We start from the raw sequence: 24,496 nt of genomic DNA on the forward strand, positions 1-24,496 counted from the left end.
ACTAGCTGAACTAATGACATGTCATGCACGAGTAGCAGCCTGCAGGAACACAGTTCTTATTGTAAAGCGAACCAACCACAACGACCATTGGCTACAATGCAATTCCCCCTGTAAAATGAAGAAAGCAAAATGCCAGGCAGCTGTTTCCAGCCACAAAAGACAGAGAAGAGGCTGTTTCTGAGGATGTTGGACAAAAGAGACGAGAAGGAGACGATGCCTTTAGCACATGCTGCCGGTTAGAACTGACCATTTTATTAGCAGACCACATAAAGTAGTCGAAGCAAACCCAGGGGTCTCGCCCCTCCTCCACTCCCCTCGACCATCTACAGTAGAGCGGCCCTGTTAAAGTCATTAGCCCCGGGATATTACTACACTGGCAATGGCTGCTGCACTCATGACATCATTATGGGCTGCTGTCAGTCCAGTGGGACGTCTGTGAGCTGTGTCTGAAAGAAGTGGGCAGTCTCACCGCGCAGATGCAGGCACATCCGTTAACACCAGCATGCCATCATGCAGGAGGGAGCACAGCGGTCAAGAAGAGGGGAAATTACCCATTTCAAAATATAATTTATGGAAAGTGTTTTATTTTGGAGGCAGCAATGAAGCCAATTATGTATCTGCTAACAAATACAGCAAAGTGAAGACTATTTTTGGCATGTATGATACTTTGGAAGGAGCGCCCAGGCGCTCAGGTGTCACTGATTGTTACCACGGAAACATGGGTTTTGGTTCAGAGTTAGCCTTGTGGTAGGGTGGCTAAGTTTTTGGCTTAAAATAAGTCTTTATTTGTGTGAAACTCTCTAGCTAGCATTAGACTAATCTATGGGTAAATTTAGGACTGGCCTAACACTACAGCCTAGTCTAAAATCTCTTTGTGAAACCAGCCCCTGATCTATAGTCAGTGCCAGACTACAGATGGCCTTGTCTTCCTGAGGAGCTCCAACCATGGAGACAGAAGCGTTTGATGTACGTTTATCTCGCAACAAGGGGCAACAGGGCGGAGAGGAGACCATTGTCTGATAAGAACACTAAAATATACAAGCATGTTGTTCTCTCTCACAAAGTAAAGGAAATCTGGAGCTGCTATAGGGTAGGGTGGAGTGGGGTTGGAGAGCTTGAAAACTTTCCCCAGTAAAAAACACAAGTGTGTTGAGTCTACAACTCTTGCATAGAAATCATCTTCTCTGCAAGGCTGAATATAATAACAGGGACTGACTTTGTGTTGCAGGGCAGTCAAACAACTGCAGACAGTTCCAGTCTCTAGGCAGAATGTATGTCGATTTTTTTTCTTTATGGGATATTTTACAGCTACAAATCATTACCCATAAGTCACATGGAAAAACCTTACATTCATTAAAAATCAGTCATCTGCATGGAAGAGAAGCAACTTGAGCTGTCATAAAAGTGCATGCCATGTAGTACGGTGTACAATTGCCATAATAGCCGAGACTTATCACAGCAGTCAACAAACAAGCTGTGAATGGCTTCTTGGTGCGCTAGTCTCTTCATATGAGGGCTTTATTCTGTAGCTGCTGATAGCTCTGGCAAAGCAAATGATGGCTTTATTCCAGAAACATAGAGAGTCCACAAAGTGTTCAAGAATGAGTCTATCTGAGTAATGCTGTGAAGATCCCTGCTCTTTGCTGCTTGATACTATAATTAAGGTCTTAAACAGCTGAAAATCAAGGCTGGGGTGTGGTGTTATGTTGAAATGTGGAGTGAGGAGCACAAAATGAGCACCTGTGAGAAACCTGCAGGCCACTGAAAAAATAAACAAGTTGAATATTTTCTACATTAAAACCCCTTTTGAATTTTGTCTGTGTATTTAAAGCCTCTGTGGTGCTGGATTACTCGATTACAATGTAGCAGAGGAACAAGTTGGAGGGATGTTTTTGAGCTTTCTGTTTTCTGTTTGGATATGGAGTGTGGAGCGAAGCAGGGGTGGGTGGAAAGAATACTTGAATAAGAAACTCACATGCGAGACCTGTGAATAATATTGCATGACTAAAATTTCTACAAACTATCAACCAGATCTCTAGTCCAGGCGGGTCCTCTTCAGTGATGCTCTTCAAAGTGGCAATGATACTGTAATTATATTCTCAGACATTACCCCAAGATGAGGTCCAGAAGATTTGGAATAGATCACAAGAAAAAAGCCCACTGCTCATTACTTGTATTAACCCTTTATCAGGTAAAGTTCAAATGAACTGATATGAACTTCACCTGATGAAGGTCTGAGGACCAAAACATTGTGAATTAAGTGAATAGTGGTGTTGGTGTTCATTCACAGTAAGACTTGGATCCGACAGTCTTGAGTGAAAGTAAAAAACATAATGATTTTTTTCATTATCGATTCATTTTTTATTTTGTTCATTAATCAATTTATAATTTGGTCTATAAAGTGTCAGAAGATAGGTAAAAATGCCCATCACAAGTCTCTAAAGCCCAAGGTGACACCTTTGAATGTCTTGTCTTGTCTAACCAACTGTCCAAAACCCCCATAATATTCCGTGTACTACTGCATAAGAGAAAGAAAAGCAGCAAATCATGAGCAGGAGTGGAACCAGAGAATGTTTGATATTTAAAAGACTTAAATGATTAATAGATTATCATAATCATATTTCTTTTATACCAGCATCCTTTGCACTCTGTTCCATTGCACTATGATCTTGTCTTGTTGTCTTACTGTTGAAATATTGTTTTTGTTTATATTTATATTTGTACATAGTAGTTATTTATCTATTTTGTTGAGCTTGTTAATTATCACCTCAATGTTAATTATGCTTATTCCTCTTAAGTGGCCAACATATAACTGGCCAATAAAAGTGGTTCTGTTTATGAAAATAGTTACTTTTATTATTCATTTTGTGTAGAATGACTGTTTAATGCAACTAATCGTTTCAGCTGCAGCAGTTATAGACCCAGCATTAGATATTTTCCACCCCTAGCAATGACTGACTGCAGCAGCGACTTCTTGGCTTTGTCATTAATAATAAGGAAGCCTGACAGACTAGAACTCCGACTATGATTGTTCCTTATGTAAAATTGTACATTCCCTTACGCACCAATACAAGAAATGTCCCCTTGACGTGGGCCTATAGGATGACAGAGCCACTTGACTGTGTTGATAGTCGCAAAAGTGGGTGTTGACCATGCGCTCATTATTACAAAGTGCTCAGACAGCTCAACTCCAGCCTGATGTGGAGTGAGGAGGGCGGGGACGGGAGTAGAGAAACTCTTCTTCGGGTGTGGGAGTTTTGGGGGAATTCAGAAAATGTTGTTTTCAGATGACTAGCCTGCAGCGAGAAAATTTTAAATAAACCCAGACAGAGAATACCGTGATGTGTGCTCTGTCAAGGATCTACAGTAGGCCTATAATGCACCCCCGCATTTCCTCCGCTCTCACCATGCCGTTTGCCACTTCAGCCAAACGCTGAGTTGTCTGACTTTAGGGGAGACAAAAGAACCGCAGGAGAGAGAGAGGGGGACAGAGAATGAGGGGCGGGACAGCACAGGTCGCTTCATTGAAAATATCAGCAGCTCATAATGGACATTAAAGAACGCAAATACACGTACACATTCATATAAGTTATAAAATAATCAACTCTTTTGTTACAGCAACAACACCATCCATCATTGGGAATGTTTAGGTTGGCACCGTTTTCAATCCGAGTTAAAAGTTAGAATTAAAAGTGGACCAAACTTGAAAGTTGTTAGTTATCTCTTGAAAAACTGAGATGAGTGATCACAACTTACCAAAACAATGGCAAATTTCTCCTCCAGCTCGGTGGGGTCAGGCATGGGCACCTTCAGGGGCATGATGTGATGCTTCATCTCCGACTGCCCGTCCACACTTTCTATATTACCCATTTTCCCCCAGATGTGCTGTATCCTCTTCAGCTTCAAACCTCGAAATCCTTCAGCCTTCTTCAGTGATGATAATCCAAGTTAAAAACAATCCAACAAAAATCACCCAAGTATTCCAAAAGTTTCATTAACGGATTAATCCAAAGAATCCACTTCTCCGAACCGAGATAACAGCTGACAGTGCAGAAGTCTCGTATTAATGTCCCAAAATGCCATTTACACGTACTCACGCGCTCAGGTTTACTGTACTTTCCCTTCAAAAACTTACTTTTAAAAGTAATACAAGTACAGCTGCTTTCTTTTCCAGAAAGTGGTTTCTAATTTGCCCGGCCAAGCCATTACTTACAACAAATTTCCCCTTGAGACAGATAACTTTCAAATGCCGACTAACAGTTACTTTTAGTTGCTGCTCAACTTTCTTGGCTACGACGTGTTTCCATTCATTATTGTTGTGTGATCCTGATTAAGCTCTTTGCTGCTGCCTCCACTCAGAGGGCAGGGGTTTCTTCTCTGGTCCCGCCCCTAGCTGGGGGAGACGGCGCCCCTGTTGGCAAAAAGACCTGTCAATCACGTCATCTCTGCCGCCCCGCCCCCTCACATCTGTAGGCAGCGAGCCCAGCTGGATGGAAAAGTGAGGGGTTGTCAGCGCTTGATCGTCACCTGGTGGGAAAATATGAGTATGGCATTCCACCAAAACCTCCAAATATGTAAGAAATATGTCACAATTATGTTTTACAACTATTACACACAAGAAAAGTCACAAAACTGGTTTGATTCATGAGAGTGCAAACTTTAATCAACAACTTCAGCAGATACATGATGATATGTTTCAAATAATGTCAAAGCTCAGCAGTTTTCTTCTTCAGTTCCGACACCAATTTTCTTTCCATTACCCCAAATCAGTGTCCGCGCCTTTGTGGTGAGGTACACTGCTGGTGTACACTATTTGCTTGCTTTGCTTCTTGTAAGGTCATAACTGTTTTGCTTGAAAAACTAAGAATAAACACAGCTGACAGAGTCAGCCTGCTGCATTTAGCGCTACAAACATATACTAACACAAAGAAGCATGGGTGCAAGAACACCAGCAATGTGTTTTCAGTATCTACAAAGTTTTCTCTTCATAAAAGCACAGTGATTTAGACTCTGCTTACAGTATAATACCTCTGTTTTCAGTGGTAAACGTGAGGGTCTAGGTTTGTAATACTTTTGATTTATAAAAGCAACTTCAAGAGAGCTCTGGTTAAAACATATAAAACTTCATTTGGAACATAATTCATAAACACAGACAAATTGTGCACAGTTTTGTAATACTTAAGGCAATAATATAAACGTATATAAACAAAGTAATATTTGGGAATTATTTGAAGATTGTAAAAAATAAATTGTAAAGGAATCTCTTTTAATTGTGTTGGATGCTGTAAATCCATGAAACATTGTCATACCTTAGAATATCAACCACATCATAAGCCCTTTTATAATTAAATTCAAAGAGGACTTTGACATATTTTTGAATATATAAACTTGGTAGGTTGCGCAACATAGTTGCATTATTATCAAATATCTATTCAGCCAAAATATTCTACTGAAGAATTTGTCCAAGACAGCATGGATTCACCACAGTTAACGCTTTACGGATGACAAGCTACATGTAAAGTTTCTTCTCATAAATACTGATGGACTGTGTTGTTGATGAGCAGATATGTCATCGTTTCTTTCTTCAGTGATGGTGGAAATTTAATTTAAGCTGAATACACAAACACACAAATCACAGACCACGGAAGCGACACTTAATGATATATTACTTAAGACCAGCCATTGATTCTTCTAGTTGGTCTCGGCTACCAAATCATACCTGGAAAAACAGAAGGGATATCATTTGTTGTTTAAAAATCATGAAGAAAGTAACATTTGAACATGAATTTGTTGATACAAATTCCTAATTTTGTTCAGTAGCTGATAAGATTATTACCATTGTGTGACACCAGTCTTGAGGTCAATTTGGTCCAGGTCCAGCTGCAACTGAGGACAACAAGGAGAAGAGTCATAATCACCACGTCAATACCAAAGAAATAACTAACGGGACTGATGATGTGTACCTTGCCGATAAGCTCCCTCTCTCTGCTCATGAAAGAGACGCTGTTCTTCACAGACAGATCCAGTCTTCTCTGTATGGACTCCTCAAGAGAGAAATCAAAGTCAAACCTACGGAAAGAGAGAGAAAGAAGGGGAAAGTAAATTGATGTCTCCACTTTTCCTCTGCTATTATAAGTGTCTCGTTTGTTTATCTAACCTCTCGTTGAATTCTGGGTTGAGGTCTCTCTTCTTCGTGGTAGTTCTCCTCTTGGTGGTAGCCTTCTTGTCAGGCAGCAGGATGAAGGAAACATACGGGTCCGCACCGTCCTTGGAGCAGGCTGCCAGGGATCTGTGGGTATATACAGTGATCACATTCACAACATGCATTATGAACATGATACAGAGTGGTCCAGGTCAAACATGTCCTGATAAAGAGGTAACATTTGTCATATAGAGACCTGCAGGAGTGAACTGTGATGAAAAGCCTGCACTCCTCTGTGGAGTAGCCGATGGTAAGCTTCACCTGGCCTGTTGCGTTTCCGTTATCACCAGCTCTAAAGAAACAGTGTAGGAAATGTGATTATTTAAATACTTAAGGCAAAACAGACACAAACCAGGATGAATTAAACTGGAAAACAGTCCACAAAGGAAACTCTGATGACTACACAATGGGGCATTAATGCTAGCATGTGTGACTCACATGGCGAATCCACTTCGGTGTCTGAGGTCCAGATGGGAAGGAACCCATCTGGGAACGACCTCTTCCACGCCGGCGTCATTACCTACCTCCCCTGGAGCCCTACGGCACACAGCCAGCTGAGTGTCCAAGATCTACAAGACATACGGAGATATAAGCTAAGCATGACATTGCTGCCGCATAATAATCTTTTATTTGATGTCTGATTATGAGATTATAAGATTGATACCACTCTCATGTGTGAACAGTAAATATTAAGTTAAAGTTAGTAACCTCCAGTGGTCTTCACTGTCACCATCGTCACAACGAGGTCACCAGTCTTTGTGCTAAGCTAAACTACCGATATGAGAGACTACTATAACTATTGCTTCAACCTTATCTACTTAGCAAAACTCACTTTACTAAAGTGAGTGATAAATTCAGAGGCACTGTGCAAGAAATCTCTTATCTTTTTTGTCTATGTCACATGATAGTCAGGAAGAAGTGCTGCACAGCTGTTTATTTGTGAGCAGATTTTGTTACAGCATGCTGTTAAGTACAGTATTCAGTTCATTGCAATATTGGCTCTATTCAGGGAAATACCTTTAAGCTGCAAAAAGGTGATACAGTACAGAAGTAATAACAAATCAGGGCATTACTTACATGGGCACATACTGCAACATGTTGGTAATGTGAAGAAAATGAGCCATAAAAGATAGAGTGTTAGTACCTTGAGGGTGACCCTCAGTAGTATCTGGCTTTCTGGCAATGCTCCATCCAGATTGAGCCAGCGGTCCAGCACTAAGCCCGGCTCAAGCAACACCTCTCTGAGAGGAAGTGTCAGGGACCCAAGGGCCTGGCCCCAGCTGTGAGAGAGCTAGATACAAACATACACAAACACATAGATATGTAATAAATGGTATGATTTCATTTCATCTGCTTTAAGGCTACATGGTTCAGACAAAAAGTGGAAATACAGATGCCGTTAAGGACTCTGACCTTCACTGTGAGTGTTTCATCTCTGGGGTCGCGAACCAAAAAGTGAAAGGCTTCATCCCATCGAGGGGATGTGGAACGTTCACAAACCTTGGGAAAACAGGAGAATTGAATGTCTTTTCAAACAGCAGTTCTTTTTTGTGTTGCATTCGGAAGGTCATCTAAGTCGAAGTCGTCGTCCTACCTTGGTTTTGTTTGAAACGCTTTTGAGGATAACTTCAGCCCCAACTTTTGGCTCCTTTCCACTCTTCTTCAGCTGAAATTACACAGAAAGAATATTTTAAATACAAAAATTTTGTCAACAGCATCTACTAAATTTAAAACACACAACACACCACCCCTGACTTAATGTATAAATGAACATGAAGCTATTTGGGACACTACAGTGTTTAATGCAATACACTACGAGTAAAAAGCAACTATTGTACTGTGAGGAAAAACACATCACAATTAACAACTCATAGAACCGCAAGGACTCATAGGTTTCATCTCACCGACAGTCCATGGGCACGCTCGACATACACAAATAGTGCAGCCGCTGATGGCACAACCTTGTTCTGGTACGACTGCTGGGATTGGTACTGCAGGATCTGTGGGAATTGGGAAGATATTGTTTATGTATATTTATAATAAGAGGTAGAGAGTGAGAGTTTTATTAAGGCTTAGTGTGCAAAAAGAAAGTTGTGGTTGAAATTTCCTTCGCAACACTATCAATGAAGATATAAACACAAAAAAATTAATCTACACAAAGCATCTGCAAAGATAATTTCACTTTCGTGCTTATTAAAAACTGTTTGTATCTGCCACAGCAACCAAACAACAATGCTAGAAAATAAGGTACCAGGCTCTCACAGTGCAAGATTACAAAACAGTACAAGTTTTTCATGTTGCTGTTTCATTCCTCCTGTACATACTGGCTGTGAAGCAGTGCCTTCCTAGCACAACTCCACTGTAAATGATGGGGGACAAAATCCCCAGTATCCATTCTGTGCAAAGAATGCTTTCTAAAGTTCAGCTGAAGTTAGGCTTCAGCAGACTGCGTTAGACAAATCAAATGTGTATCTTATTGTGTCACAGCCAGAAACAAATCTACAAGTAAAGTGTCAATCAGATGAGGCTCATCAAGGAAACACAGAATTTCATACTAAAAAAATTAAACACTATACTTGATTTGGTACAAATTCAAATATCATATAATACAAATTGCACTGAACCGTTGCTGTGGATTTTTTTTGCTTTGCAGTTGCACTTGTTAAGATTTGATTGTTAAGTGCTGTATGCAGAAACTGCATTATTAGAAAGAAATACCTTCCACTGATGATTGGATTGATATAATTTATGATATTTTTATTACGAAAGAACAACTTTCTCCTTACGACTGCAGGTTTAAGTTAGGTTTGTAAAACTATGGGGGAGTTGGTTCTTGTATATAAATCCTGCAAGTCTATATTTGTAATGTGAGTAACTTTCTAATGTGAGTAACTTCATTTAAAAAAAAGAGAATTTAGTATCATAAAGGTAAGTTACACATCCAAGGTTGTGGTTCTACCTAGCTTTGCTCTTTTATTATGCACTTTAAATTTAATACCTGCGTCTTTATTATAAGTCATTAATTTTTTTGTACTTATTTACTTTTGTGTTATTTATTATTACTTAATTTTTTATTATTTTTTTGCAAATGTTTATAAAAGGCATGGACAGGCAAGAAGTATTGTTACAATTGCTACATTATTTGTATGTCAGCTTGGTATATCCAAATAAAAAGAGATTAAAAAATAAATAGGTAAATATCTTACCTGCTCCAGTCTGGGTAGGTCAGTGACTCTGGGCAGCCACTCCAGCACCAGGTGAACTCGACCTGACTTCACATCATTTAGAGTGTACCACTGTAACAAGAGTCCAAGAGTGTATGATTTAAATATAAATGTTAATATTGTTTGTTAAATTATCTGTTCAAATTATTTCAACTATGTGTCACACACCGTATCGATGAATTGTGCGCTGATGATGTCTCGTAGGCTAAGCTTGAACCTGCAAAAACAGGACTCAATCAATACTTTCTCCCCCTTTTCATTTATATATTTTTGCCACAGCCAATGCTGCCTTCACTATGCCAGCACGTTGTTGTGAATTAAGAAACGTAACAATTTTCCTTAAGTTCTAAGAGCCATGTAGCCAGATATACAGCAAAAGTTTTATTTGTATTTGTTATTTGTCAGGGCGCACCTTCCAAGGAAATCATCCTGATCGAGGTCCTTGTCGAACAACTCAAACTGGATCTCCTGACCTGGAAGCTCAGTCAAAATCACCTAAATCATGAGGGGGGAAAATATGGTTTGAAACCAAATAATTTCATCAGATGAGGGAGCATTAAACAAAGGTAATACCTCGTAGAGTTCATTCCAGATGGGATTGAGGTTCTCTTTAATGGTGTGGCTACGGTAAGTGATACCAGCAACACGGATCTTGACGTAGGGGTCGCTCTTCCCCTTCACCATGCCCCCCATGAAGTTATCCTTCGCTATCAGGTTTTGGGCCTCCACTAGATGGATACGCAGCACTCCCTGTGGGCAGAAAAAGGACAAGGAAAGCTAATATAGTTTTTATGTGTGAGAGGCATGGTGTGGTGCTGCTTTTAGACTCCAAGTAATAGTTTTTACCTCTGTTGCAAACTCTGGGTCGGGCGTGGTGTGCTGTGGTCGTGTTGGTTGAGGTTTACCTAATCCACCGGGGCCCATAGGGTTCAGCTCTGATGCGATTCCCCCCTGACCCATCCCGGGCCCAGAGTCTGAAGGCCGAGGAGACGGAGTTGTAGGGGTGGCATCATAGCTTAGCCACAAAACCTAGGTGGAAAAAAAACAAGTAACGGTGAGCAACTGTCAAGCAGAAGAAGAACACTTGTTCATGCTTCTTACCAACAGACAGATAAAATGCAGGTTTCTGTGTCCCTATTTTTCTGTCTCAGAATTTATGAGGAGTATTTGTCCTCACTAGGACAGAAAGATGAGGCAGAGAGAAGAAACGTGGATGATGTACTTTAGGTTTCATTTATTGGGTTAGGGTTAATTTCAGGCACGTAACGTTAAGGAGTTAAGGAATTGGAATCCATGTAGTGAAGGTCATAATCTAGTGCTGCAAATTTGTGGGTGCACATGCTACTTTATGACTGTTACGGCCACCGCTGGCTGCCCTTTAGAGTGTATTAGTTTTGTTGTTCCCATTAGCTGTTTATGCTAATCCAGTGTGAATCCGTGAATCGGCGAGGATTGGTCCCTCTGGAGATGAGACCGCCTACTTCCTGGTTGCTGCTCACTGGGGTCGGTGATTGGTGTTGCTATGATCTGACTGAACCTGTCAATCAGAAGTCTCCAATCAACCCCAGCTGCACCTTAAATAGTTTGTGTGTCTGCAGTTTAGGGCGGCTGTGAACCAGTGATCAGTTTGCCTTGCTGTTGGTTGCATTTCATTGTGTTTAGTAGAGAGTATTTAGAGAGTTTGTATTTTGTAGTGTTGCCTGTCAGAGTGACTTCAGTCAGTGCTTTTGGCCCTTTGTAATTCACCTTGTTTGTTGTAGTGTGCCAAATGTTGGACACTCCTTAATTTGAGATCTCTGAGTTTGCAGAATAACTGTTGGTTTGTTTTCTTTATTTGTCTTTTGGAAGCTTATGGGTGCTGACCTCTTTTTGTTCCTTAGTATATTTTGAGCCAAGAGCTAACTTAAAAGTCTTTGGATAAGAACACCTTTTGTTTTACTTGTAAATGGTTGTCTATGATGATTCTCAGTCATCCAGGTTATAGTTATCCAACGAAGGTTAAAGTCAAGGGCAACTGGACTTGGTTGAAGATACTGGAAGATGGATTGTAAATGGTTGTTTGTCAGCACCTGTATAGCCCTTTTTCTGTTGCATTTCCTTGTGCAAGCGCTCTCTCTTGGTTAATTAAATACATAACATTAACCAGAACCATTCCAGTTGTCATATTCCACCTCATTTTCAGTCCCAGGTGGGTGGGTGTGTGTGTGTGGTACCTATGCATGTGCCTCATGAGAGCCTCTCGAGGCCAAAGCGGTCCTATGGAAGCTGGTCAGATTTCACTGTCTTTCACACAGACACTTTTAGCTGGGTTGATTGTTGTCCAGGGCTTGAATCCACATTTTACATATTTACTACACTACCCGACACTTTTGTCTATGTCAATATGTGTGAAATACCAACCCTAAGCACAATTTTGACGAAGATGCGGCTGGCAGAACCAGAATTCTCCAGGTGGAACCACTGGTCCATTGTGAGTTCAGGGGCCACGAGAAGACGGCTCAGAGGGATGGTCAGGCTGCCCAGGGTCAGAGCACGGTCATCATCTTTCACCTGATTGAAAAACAAAGGAACAGAAGATGTGGAGTTAGGATAAAAGCAGCAGGAAAGGCAAACATCATGAAGGGAAAATAAACAGGTTAAAATTAGGAGAGTGCATTTTACAGAATGAGAGGAAACAATTAAAATCAGAAGGAAAATCAGGAAGGTGTTAAGTTAACAAATTATCTCGACACCTTGGGTGTAATAGTATGTACAATCTTTGCAGCTATCTTACTTGGTGTGTTCAGTCATTACTGATAATAACTTACTTGAATGTCGATGTCTTGTTTGCGGGGATCCTGAATAAAGAAGGTAAAGGCATCCTCCCACACAGGGCTGTTGGTTCCATAGCAAGTCTTCGGAAGAGAGGGGAAAACGTTAACTACGCTCAGAGTCTGGTTCAATGTACAAAGACAAAGTTTTATCCTTACCTTGCTCTCTTTAGTTGTATCCTGAATGGAAATCTGTGCCATTGGGCTGGGGTCCTTATTGCCTTTTCTCATCTACAACATATGAAATCCATCGATGTAGGTAACAGATGAAAATGTAATACATGCCTGATGATAGAGTTCTTTAAATAATGATAATCTTACAGGCAGTTCGTGAGCTTGATCAAGGTAGATGGCTAGGATGGCGGAAGATGGGGGATCAGCTGTCTTACTGGTCAAGTTCTTGTTGTTTTGGATCACCTGGTAGAAGAACAACGAACACAATGATATAAGTACAGTAAAAGCCCAACCAGTGGCCACCAACAATTATACTGTTTATATAATCAATGTGTTATTGATTCACTGTTTGACAGTTTTGGTCTTATTTATTTTGACTGATGTTTTTAGATTCCTCTCAAAGCAACAAAAACAAAACATGCAATCAGGTGACAACACCCAGGCATAAAATAAATAAAGCATGATAAAATCCATAAGTCATATGACAGAAATATGTAAAAACACTTGCTAAAACCAACTACACCAACCATCATAAAACCTGGAGTACATCGAGCCATCTTAACCCAACCCAAGCAGACTGAACCCAATAGATTATTTCTAGAACGTAATTTTTATGTTATTCTTTATTAATGATTTTACATAACATGTCTGACCTGCAACATATTTTATGTTTTGTGTCTGTTTTATGTTCCATTACTCGTTATTGCCGCCTATCCCGTCAAAGACACTCATGAAAAAGAGATATTGAATCTTTTCTGGTTAAATAAACTAGTTAAAGTCAAATTACAGCTTTTTGTAAATTTGGGTAAAAGTTGGTCATTTACAAACTGTCAAATGCCATAAATAAAGAAATATATAACAAAATATAAAAATAATTATATGATACTTAACAGTGTACCATGTCTGTCCACGTCACTACCCAAAGCCCTGCTGCTGACTGGGCAAACATTACCATTAGACTCACCTCACTCAGTCTGTCAGCAGAGGACAGCAGAGAGAGCCACTCCAGCCGGAGGTGAACGCTGCCGGATGGGACGTCCTTCAAATTGAACCACTGTTTACAAAAGCAGAGGGCTCATAAAGCAGACATTCTTTTCATCTGGCTGATTTCTTTGACTTGATGGCAGGATAGAAAAAGATCAGAGCAGATCACGAGGAGGCACATGGGTCGGCAAAGTCACATGCTTACAGGATTGCTGCAACCTTACTCAGATCTTTTCCAGAGTGAGGCAAAATAACAACTGCATTCTTGTGCTCGCTGTTTATTATATGATCTGAGTGAGAAATAATGTATAAATGTAGTATATAAAATACTGAATCTTGTCCAAAAAATACAAACACTCCTACTTACATCATCCACAATCCTTGCTTTCTTTACAATATCAAGATCCACTTTGACCCTGAAAGAGAGACAGATACAGAGAGATAGACAGGGAATCAATGAAGCCATGAATCAAAGAGACTAAGGAGTTCAAATTTCAACAGAATCATGGCCCAACATGGCAATGGCAGAGATGGAAATGACATGAGAAGCACGTAGAGACAGAGTAAATGAATGAGAATGTATAAGCTACCTCCCCAGGAAGTCATCCTGGTCTGGGTCTTTGTCAAACACTTCCACTTCCAACTCCTGACCAGGTACTTCATGGACAATCACCTGACACACACACACACACACACACATATAAATGGACCAATACGCAATACACACAACAAATATACAAATAAAGATACAAGCACCCACGACACAATAACACAAGGACATGCAAACAGAATCACAATGGTAAGAACATTTCACTATTGGTAGATAATTAAGTAAATAATTTAATATCTATTCACTGTTTGGCTCAAATTTCATTAACCATTAAGCAAGCAAGCAAATTTTGCAAGTGCTGCTTATCTCAGAAACAGGGGCTTCCTGCTACCATATAAGTAGATAAAATCTCCACAAAACTGTTTATTTCTGAGCCAATGACATATTTACTACCAAATACTTCCCTATGCATTCCGTATAAAGCCAGGACACCAACACCAAGCTACAACTTTTAGTGCACAAACTGGTGGGGAGAGCAGCATTTGAATATCAAGACAAAACCATAGTGTATATCTTGTGCTTCTTACAGCTCAGTTACTGCTATATTTTCTCCCCTCCCAGCCCCTCGCACCTCATACATCTCTCTCCACTGTGGGTTCAGGTTGCTGTCCACGTGATGAGAGGTGAAGATCTGGGTTCCTACACGCAGAACGGCATACGGGTCGGACTTCCCATCGATTAAGCCTTTGATGACTGTATCCTTGGCAGTCAGGTCTTCAGCCTCCAGCAGGTGGATACGCACAACTCCCTAGCATGTGCATACACATGCAGCAAATTACATGCATACACAAAGAAAAGCAAAATGTTTGTCAACAAGCTTTGTTACAAAACATGGTTCCATTGTTTAGATTCGAATGTGAATTTGCCATATGACTTTTTAGGCTATGTGTTTGTTTAGAATGTACATGCTGAGACAGATCTGCTTCAGTCTGTGTGGGTTCATATTTCTCCAGGCCATTCATAATTGAGACAGTTACCCTTGGGAGAGGGGAGCGGAGCTGAGCAACGTGCAGGTCGGCCACCAGGGGAACAGTGAGACGGTTGGGGAGCACCAGGTGGGAGGCTATTGCATCCATTATCATAGTGTCCGACATGGCACTGCAAATGAATGCCAGGATGATGTTGGGGACACACAATGGGAGGAACTCACAGACAGACAGAGGCTATACACTACTGCTGGTCATATGAACATGCATAAACAACATGATATTCAGGTTCTCAGCAGCAGAACCAACAGGAAGCACCCATTGGCTAAAGATGAGGACAGGTTTTCTGTGAAATCATGTTGGCTAATGTCATCTAAAAGAGGAATACAATTAAAAAATAATGACAAGCTGTCATTGAAAGTATTGCCAGGGAGAACTCATGTGTCAGCAACAAACGTTACACCTCTGACAATGCTTTAATTGTATTTGCACAGAAGTATACTGAATAAGACCATAACACACACAGTGTAGAATCAGCCACAATACCATTACACGGAATACATGTTCTATTTATAATTGTATCGTTGATTCTATATTGTCTGCAGTCTGACCTTAGACAATGGGCCCTAAAACTACCTTGATATAAATGCAATGTCATAATATACAGTACATACTGAATAACACACAAGTATGGCATAGAGTTTAACAAGTTACAGGATAAGGCTGGCATTGTTCAATATTTTTCTTATTATCAACAAACGCTGTGAAAAGAACAAAACCAACAATTTATTTTTCTGTCTGTCAGTACTCTCCCCTCTCTGTGGTACTCTCAGCCCCAACACCATTTAGTTCGACTACAGACGTACATTTTTAATAAAAGGGATCACAAGTTTATACTTTTATTATTAAAAAAGGAAAGTTAATTTCCTAAAACAGTTTTTAATATAGGTTACTCAAACAGGAGTAAGTAGTGGAGACTATTTTTGGATGCAGATTAACACACAGTTGGTGCTTTACTGAATATTTAAGGCAGCAGGACTGTGTGTGTGTGTGTGTGTGTGTGTGTGTGTGTGTGTGTGTGTGTGTGTGTGTGTGTGTGTGTGCGTGTGTGTGTGTGTGTGTGTGTGGGAGGGGGATTGACTCAAAATAAACCACAGTGCCCATGTTCATCGTAATGAAGGAACATGTCACCCAGTGGAACAGCGTGACTTTATCAATCGTTTTTGGATAACAATGGAGCTCTGTGGTACATAGGAATAAGATATATCAGGCTTTGGCAACTTGTTATTAGGATCAGTTCATTGTTGGTTTTAGTCTTTGCAAAAGGATTTGTGGACAACAAACAAAAATATAGGATATTGCCACACCTACCCGTTAAGGATGTGAGCACACAGATCCGTCACTGAACAGAAAAGATCCTAGTGGCTAAATAAATAATAAATTATCTTAAATGCATCCATCAATTCCAAAAGTGCAGCCCCCCAAAACGTTTCTGCATGCCAACACTTCATCTGCCCTACTCCACAAACAGGCACTCCTCATTGAAAAACAACTAAAAACAAACACCAGACGGATCAATGTGGCCACACCCTAACAGAGATCTACACAGAGCTCTACCACATAGACTTACTTCAACCCAGGGATGTCTAACAGGTTGGTCAGCCCAGTCCAGTTGATGTCCAGTTTCTATGACACAGATGCAAGTATAAAATGCATATGAATACATACATTTACACCTCAGATAGTGATGCAGTGCAAAACCAGAAAGTAATCAGATGCGCTTCACTGGCGCTACACTCACAGGCCTGCGGATGAAGAACATTGTGATGGCTCCAACCAGTGGCATGTCTCCGATCAGAGGCTCGAGGATCACACGCAGCTTCCCATGGAGCTACAAACATAAAATGTAATATTGAAAGGATGTTTTCAGGCCGCTTATCAATGACTAATATAAGAATATCTTAATATTTCATCTTATACCTGTACTCCTTTCACTCCGGCTTTGCAAAAGTACTTTTTGATTTCCACATTAATCTCGACATCCCCGGCATAGCTGCAAGTAGAAGAGCAGTGACAAGTCTAGAGATGCATGTTTAACCAAGGGAATCAGCTGATACGACTTATGATAGAGTCGTTTCCCTTTTTTGTGTAAAGTAAACAATGATCTTCTCTGAGATAAGAACAAACCATGCTCTAGTGCAAGACACTTTATAGTAACACAGGAATATTTCAGTAGTACTAGTACCGCACTTCATACTAGTAACAGTATGAAATAATGAAACAAAATAAGTTGTGATGCATTACCTCAGGTACAAATCCAACATAACTTGTTTTTTATCGTGTTCTGTGTGAGCCTTTACACCAACTACCTTCACAGCCTGTGAACACAACAGCAGCTGTTACACAAAGCAAATAAGGCTAACCACATTAGCAAAGACACACATGAAGATTATCATTCGCTGTGATGAAATCATCCATCTTTATGCTTGTAATACCAGCCCTGCATTACCACATACATATTACCCACATTAATACTCCGGGTCCCACTGTATTTTCTCGGTCGTGGAACATTTACAGAATAAATTGCTCCTTTTTACGACAGGCCATTAAGATACCTTGTCTCCTATGTTGACCTTGGTGAAGCTGAGAGTCTGCAGATGAATGTTGGCGGTACGGATGGCAGGAGCAATGGTTTCCACCAGCAGCTTCTCCAGATACTGGCCTATAAAGGGCCAAGCCTGCTGCAAGATCTACATGACAGAACATATGGTCATTAATTATTTTTCTAGGCAGATTTGAACGTGGCAATGACACAATTGTGTAAAGTGTTGAATAAATACAAGTCATCAAATGTGGTTCATGTTTACATCCATGGTAGTATAATTCTGTGAGTAACAATGAATTAGCATTTGTGTAGATGCTTAGTCATAGCGAAGCACTTCTTGTGAACGTATTTACCAGAACATTACAGCAAATAAGAAAGAACCATCAACACAGGTACACACATTGCCATGACCACAGACTGTTTGCCTTGTAGTTAAAAGGCTTTTCAGAGACTGTTTAGCAATAAAAAAACACACCTGATAGAGGCAGAAATCTAAATAATAATTCAGCAGAGTGGTTATGAAATAAATAATCAATTGCCATCCAGTTGCAAAATGAACATCTTGCAACTGAATTTAAATTTTAAAAGAAAAAATAATTGCAAGCCCTTTATTTGGCGCTGATTATAGAAGAAGAAGAAGACATAGAAGAAGACAACAGACTTAGACAAGGGGAAATTCAATGTTTTTTCACTCTGTTGTTAATGTCAGTATATTATACACATTCAGGGGTTTGCTCAAGGAGGTGAACTGGCACCTCTCCAACTACCAGCTAATCCTTATGGACTGAGCTACTGCCATCCCAAATTATAGGGACTGTGTACAATTGTTACACATCCAATGTCCACACATCCACACACATGCACAGACACATGGATCAGAGCGAGGGGGCTGCCACTCAGTGCAGCACTCTGAGCAGTTAAGGGTTCAGGGGCTTGCTCAAGGCCACCTTCAGTGAAGTGGCACCTCTCCAGCTACCAGTCCACACACCTCTGGTCCAAGCTAGACTCGAACCGGCGACCCTGCCACTCCATATTATAGGGACTGTGTACAATTGATACACATCCACTTAAATATTAATTCATAATAACTGTTAGTGTAACCTAGAGAGTATTGTAGTCAGTGCACAGTGAATAATGTAAAATGTGTCTACAAGCATAATTCAACATTAAAGCTGCAAGCAGCGTTGGGCGGGCCCTCGCACGTGTAGCACGTCGGTGTGTGAGGTGGCCACGTTGCATATTCTGGAGCTCTGCCAGTGCGGCTGTGAATTTGCTACGCGCTTCAGACGCTGCATGAAGGTGTTATACGTCACTTCCTGTGTCCCCTTTGTGGCGCTACATAGCACTTGGCACTATGAATATAAATTAATATTGGCGTGTAGATGTGTTCGGGGCAAGACAGTTATCAAGCAATGTATGTGCAGATGTGAGCATGTACATTGAAGTTACAACAACTTCCTGTGTCCTGAGTTGATCTTTGACGCCACGCCACGGACACGCCCATCGACGAAAACTCACAGATAGCACAACTTTTCATCGTCAATGCCTTTAGAAGGCACAGCAGAAATTTGAAGTTGATTGGACTAAATCCCTAGGAGGAGTGTGTAAATCGCCAAAAATTAGCATTAAATCCAAAATGGCTGGCTCCTGTTGGGTTTAGGGCATCGCTCCAAGAGGCTTTTTGGTGCGTCTGGACATGATACATGTGCCCACAGAAATTTCATACATGTAGGTAAAACGTGCGGCGGGGGCTGGAAAGGTAACTCTTTCCAGGAAACTTCCTATGAAATTGTAAAGGCAATTTTCAGAAATTGTGGCTCCATAAAATAAAGTGTTACCCTGAAATCCAAACCACTAAAGCAACGCATTTTATTAGGGCCTGAGCACGAACCGTGCGAGGTCCCTATTGAAATTGTAAAGATTATTATTAGGGCCCGAGCACGAACCGTGCGAGGTCCCTATTGAAATTGTAAAGATTATTATTAGGGCCCGAGCACGACCGTGAAAAAAATTTTTTTTTTTCTTTTTTCTGCAAAGTAAGCTCAATTTTGGGGGCCTAAACATACTCGAAAACTCACCAAACTTTGCACACATGTCAGAAGTGGTGAAAAACTTTTTTTTTTTTATGGGTTTCGCGCATGGGCATGGCAAAATGACTCGCTAGCGCCACCTAGAGAATTGGAGAAAATTAGCCCCTCGTCCACGTTCAACCTACATGCACGAAATTCTGGGGACATGTATCATGTCCAGACGCACAAAAAAGCCTCAAGAACCCATATCCTAAACTCAACAGGAAGTCGGCCATTTTGAATTTTACGTTTTATTTTTTTTATTTTATTTTTGGATGATTTACACACTCCGTACTTTAACAAACTCCTCCTAGGTGTTTAGTCCGATCGACTTCAAATTTCTGCTGTGCCTTCTAAAGGCATTGATGATGAACAGTTGTGCTATCTGTGAGTTTTCGTCAATGGGCGTGTCCGTGGCGTCGATGATTCGCCATGAAACAGGAAGTTATTATAACTTCAGTGTACATGCTCACATCTGCACCAAACTGTACATGTAGGATGAGAGTCCCGCCCTGAACACATGTACATGCCGACATTCACCCACAGTCATAGCGCCACCTGCTGGCAACAGCAGCCCCCGCCGCACATCTGCACAAATATTTACGTGCTTGATAAGTCTCCCGCCCCGAACACATCTACATGCCAATACCGATTTATATTCATAGCGCCAAGTGCTATGTAGCGCCACATAGGGGACACAGGAAGTGACATATAACACCTTCGTGCAGCGTCGGAACCGCGTAGCAAATTCACAGCCGCACCGGCAGAGCTCCAGAATATGCAACGCGGCCGGCTCACACCCGGACGCAAGTTTGAGGGCCCGCTCAACGCTGCTTGCAGCTTTAATTTGATATATTAATTTGCATTGATTCTATGTGATGATTGAATCAGTGTAACAGTGTTATCACACCACACACCCTCAACACTGGTGTTACTTTCAGCATTTCAGCGTGAGGTGTGAGAGTGAGGCGCCAAGTCCACTGATCTTCTGACCTCCAAACTCTTCATGAGACTGATGCTAACAGGCTACTGCTACAGGAGAGTATCCTACACGTTATTTATGATAGAATTATGTAGACATTTAATTAGGAATGATGCATTCTACAACTCCTCACAGGCTTTTTCATATGCGTTACTCACAGACATTACCAGCTCCTTGTCTTTGCAGTTAGACAAGTTGTCAGACATAGTGAAAGGTGAGAACATTTCAGGGCTGATGGATGTTTGTTTAGTTGAGTGCGAGCAGCAGGATCACATGTCAAGAAGTCTGAAGGAGAGACGTGGGCTGGTGAAAGATGAGGTCAGCAAATTGCCAACCTACAGTCTGGGTTTCTGTCACTGAGTTCATTACATTTTTCGCTCCAGAAGGGAGTTTTGCATTATTAGTATTCATATCCACACTTGCCCTATGCTGATGCAAGGTTACTGTACTGACAGAGACAAAGAGTTCCTGCGATATGATCTGGGCCACTCTCCCTGCCTCTTAATTACACCAGTAGATAATCTGCTCTGATGGAGAGGCTGCATCGGGGAGCCAGGTCACTTAAAGTCCACACAAGTGTTCTATATCTTCATGTTAAAGGCGAGGCACTGGGGCTGATGTTGGAGTTGCTCAAGTGAAACATGAACACCTTAACTTGAAATCGTTGTTGTTTCCTTTGCTTTGCTAAGAGTTTAGACAAATGAAGCGGAGCTGTCCAACATCATACAAGGTGCTGCATTGTGAGATGATTCTCAAAAATGTTTGAGCTCCTGATGCAGAAATACACAGCTGCACATGTGCAAAGTCTGATAGGAAAGCAACATACCTTGTTCAGCCACTCCACTTTTTCCACATCTGGAAAGTTGACCTGTGGAAAAGTAACACTGGTCAGGCATGAGCTAAAATATTACACGTTAGTGTAAAATGACCTGCAGCTCTGAGCAGAAAAGTTAAATATTTAAGATAAATCTTTTAGTAATATTTTACTAGTGGATACTTAAAAGTAAAGTTCTAACAGGGTCCTTTTATTTCAAACAAGACATTTTCAGAAATTCTGAGTTTAATTACAAGGTAATATTTCAACTTGATTAAACAATTTCCCCACCTTTCCACCTTTATGATATATATTGTATCATATTCTAGTTTACGTTAGAGAGCAAGGAGCACAAGCCTAACAACTGAGACTAGTTTGATAATTTCTACATATTCAGGAAATCATTAACCACATGCACATCAGCCTTTCTTCCTAACCACAAAGACTCGAGAACCTAAGATCAGGCCTATCTGCCCTAAACACACACACACACACACACACACACACACACACACACACACACACACACACACACAGTTTAATCTCTTGCGGGCTCTATCCAGATATGGTGGTCCTGGTCACTGCCTTTTCTCTGCTCTGAAGAATGTTTATGAGTCATCAGAGTTTACGGAGCCAGATAAGGTCAACGGCAGCTCTACTGTGGCAGAAAGGGAAGAGGAAACACACACACAGAATCTCTCCTAATGCTAGATAAATTATTTTTGTCAGCATCACCTCTTCAATATCAGTGTCGTTCTTTCCACCTTTCCGCTAAAAAGACCTCATACGATGTGTTAAATCACACTCCTCAGTGGGGCAGCAGTTCATACATAAACCCCAGGCACTGCATGTCTGAACATGGGCTGGCCAGGGACCAGAGGAAAATACTGTGAAAAACAACATGCATGCACTCATATTTGTCTGAGGGTTGCCAGGAAGCAATAGCTTCCCCATCTTTCATGCGCAAATGTGTTCACTTTAAGAAGTCTAGAGCTTCTAAAGAAATGACAAGCGACATGAGTAATATGCATGTAGGCTAAGTATCATGGTGATGCAAAGTAGCTGAGATGCAGCACAAGTTCAGCCTGACAGATGTTGCAGATGTGACAGGTGATACAAACTGCAGATAATGGCCGTGGCAGGTGGTGAGCCAGTCCTTACCCAGGGAGGCAAATCCCTTTTGGTCCTGAAAACCTTTTCAGTGGTGAATTCCCTCTCGTTCTCCAGGAGGTACATTGCAGATTTGAGCCTCATCATTTTCTCCAGTCGACTGTGTTTCCAGCCCATGTAGATCATCAGACCGAAGAGGACTACGCTGATGCTGAAGCCATAATATCCGGCCAAGTACACGGGTAGAAGAGCGCCCAGGCACTTTCCGAATGACCACAGCACACTCACTGCGCGTTCACCGGGGGGCTGGCTCTGTAAGGCCGGGGCTTCAGCAGCCGTGCCTCTGCTCATGCCTGGCTCTGCATCCGTGGTTGGCATCGCAAGATCCGTTTGACTTCACTGGCTCTATCTGGCTTTCAGCTTCTCTGCTTCTACGACTGAGTGGCAAGCGCCAGTGAAGACTTACCACCGTTTTATTACAGAAACCATCGAGAACGCACCGATAAACTGCGGGCTTCTGTCGGTTAGATCATGGTACCCCCTCAGTTCCGCAGGGCACTAGAATGGGTTATTCCGTGTTTCATTTACGTGTGAAGCTTCTCTCACAGAGCAGGGCAAGCAGAGACCAGGGCGGGCTCTGCTTCAAGCCCTCCTTCACATGAAATCCAGTAGAAACGTAAACCCTGGAATTAACTTGAAGCGTCACACTGGCGGGCGGAGCGTAGGCTATTGCGACCTATGCACAGTGACCGAATGTTCATTTTACCCAAAGACACAAGGACACTTTTTATTCAGAATAATATTATCATCACCGTGGAAACTAGAAAATACTGTCACAGTGCACAGGCTGCTCAACCCGTTATCTTTTTTTTCATAACCGGATTAAATCCTGCTGCATGCGCAAGCGCGCATCTCCACTGCAGTAGCTCGTAAAACTGAGCATGGCAGCACAAATAGGTTAATTGACAAAAAGGTGTGTGTTGACTGCAGCTTTATCAAGTTGTATTTATCAGCTGCCGTGGTGTTCACTTTCTACGACAGAGAATATGCTATAGAATATGCAGGATCGTGACACCAGCAGGATGCACCAAATGTCACAGGCTAACGCAGTGTATACGCACCAGCAAAATGCAGGTAAACTGAGCACTTTAGACTGAGCTCGGCCTCATTCTGGCGCGTTCTGTCCTGTGGGTTTATAACATGTTTCTCATTAGCTTCATGCTTGGCAACAATAACAGGCTTTAAACGCCCTCCTGGTTGCTTGGGAACAGGGAGTTAGCTGTATTTGCTGAGAGGCTGAACAGCTTGATGAACCGCTATATAAACGAATAGGCCTACTGAAGTCAGTCAAGCAACAATAACCAGGTTACAGGAAACGGCCTAAAGCACCACTATATTCTTATTTTTTATTATTTGAGACATATTATAGCCTACCATACTGGAACCATTCTCTCACAACTCAATGCAGAACCTACCATAGCCTACATTTGGACATGTAGACCTTTTTACACCAATGACATTCCCTTCTTTCTACTAAGTAGCTGTCTTTCTTGTTAAAAGTGTCATTGTACATTTGGCACTTTTATATTTTTTTTACATGTATAGGCTGGTATTTTCTATATGGTTTTTGTATATCTTGGAATTACTTGGCATTATATATCTCTTAATTTTGTTGTCAGGAACAAGTTATCCTGAATCTCAAGATTCTAATTTCAGTGTTTCTTTTGGTTTACTTAATTATAGGAATAATGCGCTCATTTACAAATAAAGATTTAGCAGGTGTTGTACAGCTATTGAATGTTGGAACATCCTATGACCTGATACCAAAATTGCACTTGCACTAAATAACCTAAGTCACAACAGTTATGTGCTAGTATATAAAGTGGCTTGTCACACGTTTTATTGATATATAGGCCTACTTAGATTCTAAACTGGTATTACAATCTGTTGTTTCTCTGACTTACAACTGACTGTGTCCACAAAATA

General features: G+C 41.2%; 2 protein-coding genes across 6 annotated transcripts in view; both read right to left on the minus strand.

Moving 5' to 3' along the window:
- The window catches only part of fmnl3 (formin-like 3), a 32,035-nt gene extending 27,698 nt beyond the window's left edge, over positions 1-4,337 (minus strand). For 3 of the 5 annotated variants that reach the window (XM_038722564.1, XM_038722559.1, XM_038722561.1), the window contains exon 1: positions 3,757-4,336. In XM_038722564.1, the coding sequence (XP_038578492.1) occupies positions 3,757-3,870 (114 nt within the window). In that variant the 5' untranslated portion in view covers positions 3,871-4,336. Of the gene's footprint in view, positions 1-3,756 lie in introns of all 5 variants that reach the window. The other 2 variants (XM_038722562.1, XM_038722563.1) reach the window with 1 other exon arrangement.
- A 299-nt stretch (positions 4,338-4,636) lies between these two features.
- esyt1a (extended synaptotagmin-like protein 1a) lies at positions 4,637-23,140 on the minus strand. The gene is made up of 31 exons (XM_038723377.1): positions 22,562-23,140; positions 21,413-21,454; positions 17,546-17,680; positions 17,235-17,308; positions 16,911-16,983; positions 16,732-16,821; positions 16,561-16,616; positions 14,982-15,102; positions 14,576-14,752; positions 13,985-14,067; positions 13,762-13,810; positions 13,375-13,464; positions 12,558-12,653; positions 12,396-12,467; positions 12,234-12,320; positions 11,827-11,976; positions 10,273-10,455; positions 10,000-10,176; positions 9,839-9,921; positions 9,595-9,643; positions 9,409-9,498; positions 8,107-8,202; positions 7,797-7,868; positions 7,616-7,702; positions 7,347-7,493; positions 6,641-6,771; positions 6,399-6,494; positions 6,158-6,289; positions 5,964-6,069; positions 5,837-5,886; positions 4,637-5,719 (listed from the first exon to the last, which is right to left on the minus strand). The coding sequence occupies exons 1-31, from the start codon at positions 22,886-22,888 to the stop codon at positions 5,692-5,694; spliced, it is 3,249 nt and encodes a 1,082-aa protein (XP_038579305.1). The 5' UTR covers positions 22,889-23,140; the 3' UTR covers positions 4,637-5,691.
- Positions 23,141-24,496: the final 1,356 nt, after the last annotated feature.

This window comes from Micropterus salmoides, unplaced genomic scaffold, assembly GCF_014851395.1.
Source record: "Micropterus salmoides isolate LMB-PRFRI ecotype aquatic unplaced genomic scaffold, ASM1485139v1 Ms_hic_scaffold_16, whole genome shotgun sequence".
NCBI classification, from domain to species: Eukaryota; Metazoa; Chordata; class Actinopteri; order Centrarchiformes; family Centrarchidae; genus Micropterus; species Micropterus salmoides.

Excerpts from the sequence above, each read along its gene's own strand:
- esyt1a (XM_038723377.1), bottom strand. The coding sequence starts at position 22,888 with ATGCCAACCACGGATGCAGAGCCAGGCATGAGCAGAGGCACGGCTGCT. Across the intron at positions 9,499-9,594 it reads GCGCACAATTCATCGATACG|TGGTACACTCTAAATGATGT; the intron begins GTGTGTGACACA and ends CTCTTGTTACAG. Across the intron at positions 8,203-9,408 it reads ACCTACCCAGACTGGAGCAG|ATCCTGCAGTACCAATCCCA; the intron begins GTAAGATATTTA and ends CAATTCCCACAG.